This window comes from Diadema setosum, chromosome 10 (assembly GCF_964275005.1).
Source record: "Diadema setosum chromosome 10, eeDiaSeto1, whole genome shotgun sequence".
Taxonomy (NCBI): Eukaryota; Metazoa; Echinodermata; class Echinoidea; order Diadematoida; family Diadematidae; genus Diadema; species Diadema setosum.
Window position 1 is genome coordinate 15,652,475 of NC_092694.1, and position 6,877 is coordinate 15,659,351.

Here is a 6,877-nt window from a genome sequence, read left to right on the forward strand (position 1 = left end):
CAATAACATAATTCACAAAGTCAGTCACATTACTACGGTACCATGAACATAAATGCATTGGATCGAGGAGTAATGACGGATTTTAAAATGAATGGCTTTTTCAAGGAAAATGAAGCGAGATGAGAAGAAAAGAGAGGAGAGGAGAATGACAGGTAGAAAAAAATACAAGAGAAAAAAAGAGAAAAAGATGAGTGGATTCATAAGACGAGTCAGAAAGAAGAAAGAGAGAGAGAGAGAGAGCCTGTGGAGAATTGAGGGGAGAGAGCAGGAGGGATAGCAAGAACGACAGACAGACAGGGAAAAGTGACGGAGAGAGAGAGAGAGAGAGAGAAGGAGAGAGAGGAGAGGGATAAACAAGTATGAGCAGCAACGAACAAAGAAAATGTTTGTATTGTGGTGTTTTTTTTTCATACTGGCATTCCAGAGTTGATAATTGGATCGATATTCACAACCATCGATATAAACAGCAGCATTATGTAGTTCCTCTTCAGTGATCTTTGAATAATTAAAACAAAATTGTAATGGTAATTCCCCCCTTCCCCTACCGATGATGATGCAGCTTTAGGGATAACGAGTTTCCTCGGGATTCGAATTCCATACCAGATGACCCTGAAATGTAACAGAGTTTTCTAAAAATAATGGTCAACCTTTGGGCACCGGTATACAAACATTTGTAGACGGTTTGTTTGCCAAAAAAAAAAAAACAAAACCAAAAAACAAAAAAACGATAAGTCCATTTTTGAAGATTTCGAGGTACGGTCTCTGTCATAAAGTACAAAATGATACCTTTTAAATGATATTGGTCACTACATAATATATAGGTACATTTTTAAGTTATGGTCAAAAGAAGCAGAAATTGTCTTATTATTCTCTTTATTTTTCTTGACCTTTAATCGCAAATATCTCCCTTTGGCAAATATGGACTTATCGGTTTTTGCGTACAAACTCTTCATTTTCACCACTTCTACTAGCCACATAAGAATGCATTTTCCTATTTGAATCGATATCTACATCATACGATGTAATGATATAAGAACATACAAACTCCTAATTGGAGCTCGTTAAAGTAAAAAAAAAAAATGATTTCAATGTATAAGCAATATTTAAAAAAAGTGTAGCATGAAAGACTAGTAAGTCTAGAATAATATGAAGTAATCCCCGGAACCAAAATAAAAACAAGAAATAAACAAACAAAAAAACAAAAACAAACAAACAAACAAACTAATGGTGAACTTGAATGATAATTGATACCTATTAGTCCATGGGCCAGGTCAGATATTGGTACCACCAAAAGGGACAAAACCTTTGTGGTGCCGTTTTGTTTGTTAGGGATATATAAGTGTATCAAACTATGATAGCAATTCTAAATGAGTAGCTTAGTCATGAAAACATGTAGTCTTTAATCAATGCATTCTTGGCTCTAATAATCAGCCCGCGCGTCTGAACCGAGACTATACACAGAACGATAAAGCACGGTCTCTACGGAGCGCGCTGTTTTGAACGCGGTGTATCTCTCTGTGGAGTGATAGTCTACGTTCAAGGCATCCGCGGCCATATCCAAATGCTGGTTGTCACGTGAGTGACTTTTTTTTTCTCTGCTACTCTGACACCAAAATAATGGAAATTCAAACTGTTCGTATACAGTTATGTTCGAGTTTAATCTTTCAAATCTTTGCAGCTTTCTCGTTCATAACAATACATCGTCATTTGAGCATAAAATATAATATGAAACAAATCACAAATACATAACTTAGGTTATCTTGGATGACCTGAACTGGTGATCCCCTCAGCTTGGCTCGGTCGTCATCGATGTCCGATACCCTCGTCGTCGACCTCGGCACAGTCGCTTGGCTTGTCTCTTGGAAGCACCCCTTGACTTGGCCACTCAGCTAGACGCTACCCTATCGGTGGTCCTTTCAGCTCCTCGGCCTTCACTAGTCCCTGCTACCACGCAGACTCATGCCTTGATCTGCGATGCCCGAGCTCAAACGACGGCGAGCAGGCAAATGGAGATTGAGCTCCGTTCCAAAGTTCGGATCATAACTGTCCGAGTTCAGTTTTATCGGCAGCTGGAGCTCGCATCTCACCGACGTAGAAAACCCCCAGAAGAACGACTGCTGCCTAAGCGGAGATCTATGCTGGATGTCTGATCAAAGTATTTCTCCCCGATCCTCTACATTACTCAGCTTTTTATTAGCTTCCCTAACCATAGATGTTCACACTAAAATCCCTTACACTCCGATACACTTGCTTTTCCATGCCTTTCCTACACTAAAGAAATCATCCAATCATCATGCTTAAATATAGCCCTATTGAAACTCTACACAATATGTCTAGCCATCGTCTAGACTGCTGTTACATAACATCTTTACTCATGAACTTGTGAACAATAAACTACAACCAACACCCTAGTGACACTGACATAGCTGAGTCTCAACAGAGTTGGAGAACATTCCTAGCCACCACCTGGATGGGAGCTATTACATAACACCTCTATTCACTCAATTTCTATAGTCTGAATTAATACATAATATTGCAAACCGGGGATGCCGTTGCCATGCTATTTCTTTAACTTTTGCTTTGTCTCATTTCATATAAATTTCCAGACAGTCAGTCTCTTGCAGTTTGACCTAGTGGCTTTCTAGGACAACTTTAAAGCTCTAAATCTTTTACAAACTCAAACAGATTCGATTTCACTTCACTGGCAAAATCAAAGATAAATTTCTCTCCTGACAATATCCCCCACCTTAAGATATAATTGGGATATCAAAATTATATCCTACAAGAAATTTATGAAACATGCTAATCAATCAACCAACATACTATTCACAGTGTATATCAATATGCATATGTTCAAAAAGAGAGACTGATAGACATCAATACCAACAGCATATACACATCATACATTACACTATCCTTTTCTCTTCTGCCATTCTTGTTCTGAAACGAAACAACTTCATAATCACCTCCCAAGCCTTTTAACAACCAACTTCTGCTTTGTTGGTATTCCTAATAAAGGCCTTATAGCTTACTTAATACATCATCTTCAAATGCATAAGCTTTAAGTCTTCTAAAACTAAAATAGAACCATCAAGCATGTATACACAAAATGTTCATTGCCTCTAATAATGATACCTTTTAGCAATAACATCTCTACTGTCACATATTCCTACTCAAATATCCTAATATGTTTATCATTCTGTACCTTTGCTTTCATTTCCCGATACTTCCATGTTGCACCAACCTTACAGCAAAATAATATTGTTGCTATTTACCTGTTTGTCTGGATGAAAATCTACTAAAATATAATCTTGCTACCTGGTTAACACCTACTACCTCTTAGTACGCCTAGTATTCTAGTACCTCATGTATACTTGAACACGTGCACTGTGAGATTAAACCAAGCCTTAAGCATTATTCCCTACTCTTAATCCCTTTACATCTACATTGTAATCGCGATTCGCTGATCCTGTAAGAGAAATACATGTAAGAGAGAGAGAGAAAAGCTTTTGTAGCATTTGCACTTACATACGCATTATTTTATTCGTAACAACTCAACAAATATGTGTTTCATCATTATGTTCTTCTCTTTCTTTGAGCCTTACCTCATCAACATGTAATGGAAAAGCAAGGACCATTACAAACAACAGCAATATAAACAGTTACAGCAATCTACTCATGAGGTCAGCCGTTCGGCCTTTTGACTAGCACAATGGACGGAGAGTTAGAAGGCTCGATTATTCCTAATTTCAACATGGAATCAACTTCCTTGCTAATCTCCTCTTCCATAGCCTGAGGTACCCTATGAGGCGGAGATCGCACTGGTCGTTCAGTCGTCAACGAGATTCCACATTGGACTGGATCTACCGTTACAATGTCAACAAACTCCATCTGCACTACACTAGGCATACTGGACATCTCTCCATTCCAATCAGAACCAGCCTCTGCCATATCTTCCTCGTCAGCCATGACCTCAACAACTTCCTCATTGCCTTCGACCCCCTCAACCTCAAAGCAACTGGCCACTGGCACTTCCTCATTTCGACTATAGTACCTCTTCAACAAATCGATGTGATACGTTTTGGTAACACCATCAACGTCGACCACATAGTCATAGTCAAACTCGTACTTGAAATCATCAACATGTCCTCTTTTCTGCCATAGAGAGCGCAACGACTCATCATCTTTCTGTTCCTTTAGAAATTCACTCGACCGCACATTATCAACAGGATCTGCAACAGTCAAACCTTTACTAGGCCTCGAATCCTTCACCTTTTGTGCACGAGTTTGAACAGCCATCCCTGTATCATCCGGCTCAACCGGGATTGCGACCTCGACGTCCTGTTCTACACCATCATTTGAACTTTCTAGACCCACATCCGGGGTTATGACCTCTACATCCGGGTCAGACCCAGCACTCTTTGGGACCCAATGTAGATTAGGGTCACTCGGTTCACGAGCCCCTTCTACATTCCCGATAACTACCTCACTCAAACAATCAGGCATGCACACAGCTTCAACTTCCCCTTCAAAATATGGCGAGTCAACAGCTACCTTAGCCACGGGAAAACGCCTAACCGTACCATCAATTAACCTCACTGCCTGGTGTTGACCTGTTAATTGGTCATTTCTAACCAATCTCTCTTTCACCACGCACGTACTACAACCTGTATCACGCAAAACAGACACGGGTGTATTATCTGGCATCAGTCTTCCAGACACAACCGGCATACGATTCACCATCGCGGCGACATCATTGTATGCCATTCCAACTTTGTCAACCACTTCACTCTTTGCACACTCAAAGTCACTGACCACTCTCTCAAGGAGGAAACAACCTGCCGTCGAGCCAACAACTCCCGGCTTAGAATCACCCCGAGACAACTCATTCGCAACATTCATGTCTACTTTTGGGGCCGTACCTTCCCCAGCACCCATCAAACCTTGAGCTGATACAGGCCTAGACAACATGGGACAATCTCTTTTCATGTGATTTGGGTTTCCACACATATAGCAACCCCTGCCCTGAAAAGTCCTATTTCCCGTAGCCTTTCCCGCCTTTGACTGAGCATCAGCCGGTTTCTGATACGTACTAGTCCTTTTGACCTGATTTTGTTGGGGCGGTTTGCTTTCCGGCTTTGAATCAGATCGGTTTCTTTCCGATCTCTGTACACTCGAAAATGCATGAGGACCGTGAGCTTCTACATAGATTTCTGCGCAGTCAACTACCTCCTTGAAATCTTTACACTTTCGTTCCTTGACAAACCTAACTACTTCTCTGGGACAATCTATCAGAAATTGCTCTTGCAAAATCAAATCTTCTAGATCCTTTCTAGTATCCCCGATCTCAGCCTCTTCCACCCAATGATCAAAATACCCCTTCATTCGAGTAGCAAACTGTTTTGGGCGCTCAAACTTCATTGGCTTTGCTGATCTAAAACTCCGCCTATACCCCTCTTCAGTGAGATGATAATATGACATCAACTCATGCTTCACTGTAGCATAACTCTGGCGATCATCAGCACTCATCCGATTCACAACATCTAACGCTTTGCCTGTTAGATTGGAAATCAAATACAACACCCACATGTCTACGGGGATATTCTGACTTTTCATCAACATTTCGAACTTTGTGACATAAGCATCAAACTTATCATGTGCGTCATCAAATCGACCTACTTTCAGCTTTAAGCCAGCTAACTGGGGCCTACCAACATTCGCTGTTCCTTCCTCTATGCGCAACTGTGCTAATTTTATTTCATGTTCGCGCGCCTTTTCTAGAGCTTCGCGTTCACGATCAGCTTCACGGGTAGCTTTAAGCTCTGCTTCAATTGCCTGGCATCGCTCTGACACAAAGCTACTCAATTCGCCACCACTAAGGCCCATTTCTCTGCCCAATGAAGAGAACTCTCTGATTTGCTCAACACTAGCCATACTGACTATGTAACTTCCAGACTAAGCAGACATGTAATCGTACACAACAACTGACCAACACCTAGCTATCAAAGTCCGACAAAAGTACTACCTTGTAACCGGCGTACTTAACAACAATTTGTATCTCCGAACGAGCATACAATTGCAAACGACAAAGAGCTGAAATTCACTCAACGAGTATTCCACATACAAAACCGCTAGTACCTTGTCAAAAGCGTACTGGAATGCAGGCAATGTGAAATGACACGAGTTCACTTTACAAACATTCCACATACCAAGCATGCCCTGTCAATAAGCATTCATTCATTCATGCATGCAAACCCCGAATCTATCACACTGCCTCTAACCGGCAATACCAAGGGCGTAACCTTGAAAAAGGAGTAACACTCCACATAGACTCTTGCACACAAACCCGAATCTATCGAACATGCATATAACATGCAACACCAAGGGCGTAACCTTGAAATACGGAGCAACACTCCACACAGATTCATTCATGCATGCAAACCCCGAATCTATCAAACTGCCTCTAACCGGCAATACAAGGGCGTAACCTTGAGAAAGGAGTAACACTCCACATAGACTCATGCACACAAACCCGAATCTGTCAACCATGCATATAACATGCAACACCAAGGGCGTAACCTTGTAATACGGAGCAACACTCCACACAGATTCAACATCCGAATCTACATCACACATGTGCCTCTCATAGGCAACACCAAGGGCATAACCTTGGGGAGAAAAACTTCAATCAAACTGTCACCTAAGGCGACATACTCGTACGATTCACACTGGGGTAATGTTTCCGATCAAACATACGAAACAGTTATCATATCGACCATAATAACATGTAATATATGACGGTAATGCGTACGATTGAGCAATGAAACTTCAATTATGAATCAGACACAAACATCGCATTTAAGCCTAAAGCATGTTA

At 41.1% G+C, this 6,877-nt stretch overlaps 1 protein-coding gene across 1 annotated transcript; it reads right to left on the bottom strand.

Annotated features, from left to right (window-relative positions):
• Positions 1-3,684: 3,684 nt before the first annotated feature.
• On the bottom strand, positions 3,685-5,934 carry LOC140234268 (uncharacterized). Its single transcript, XM_072314330.1, has one exon. It carries the CDS (start codon positions 5,932-5,934, stop codon positions 3,685-3,687), a length of 2,250 nt encoding a protein of 749 aa, XP_072170431.1.
• Between the last annotated feature and the right edge of the window lie 943 nt (positions 5,935-6,877).

Bases quoted from the DNA above. Each gene is read 5' to 3' on its own strand.
- LOC140234268 (XM_072314330.1), bottom strand. From the start codon at position 5,934: ATGGCTAGTGTTGAGCAAATCAGAGAGTTCTCTTCATTGGGCAGAGAA.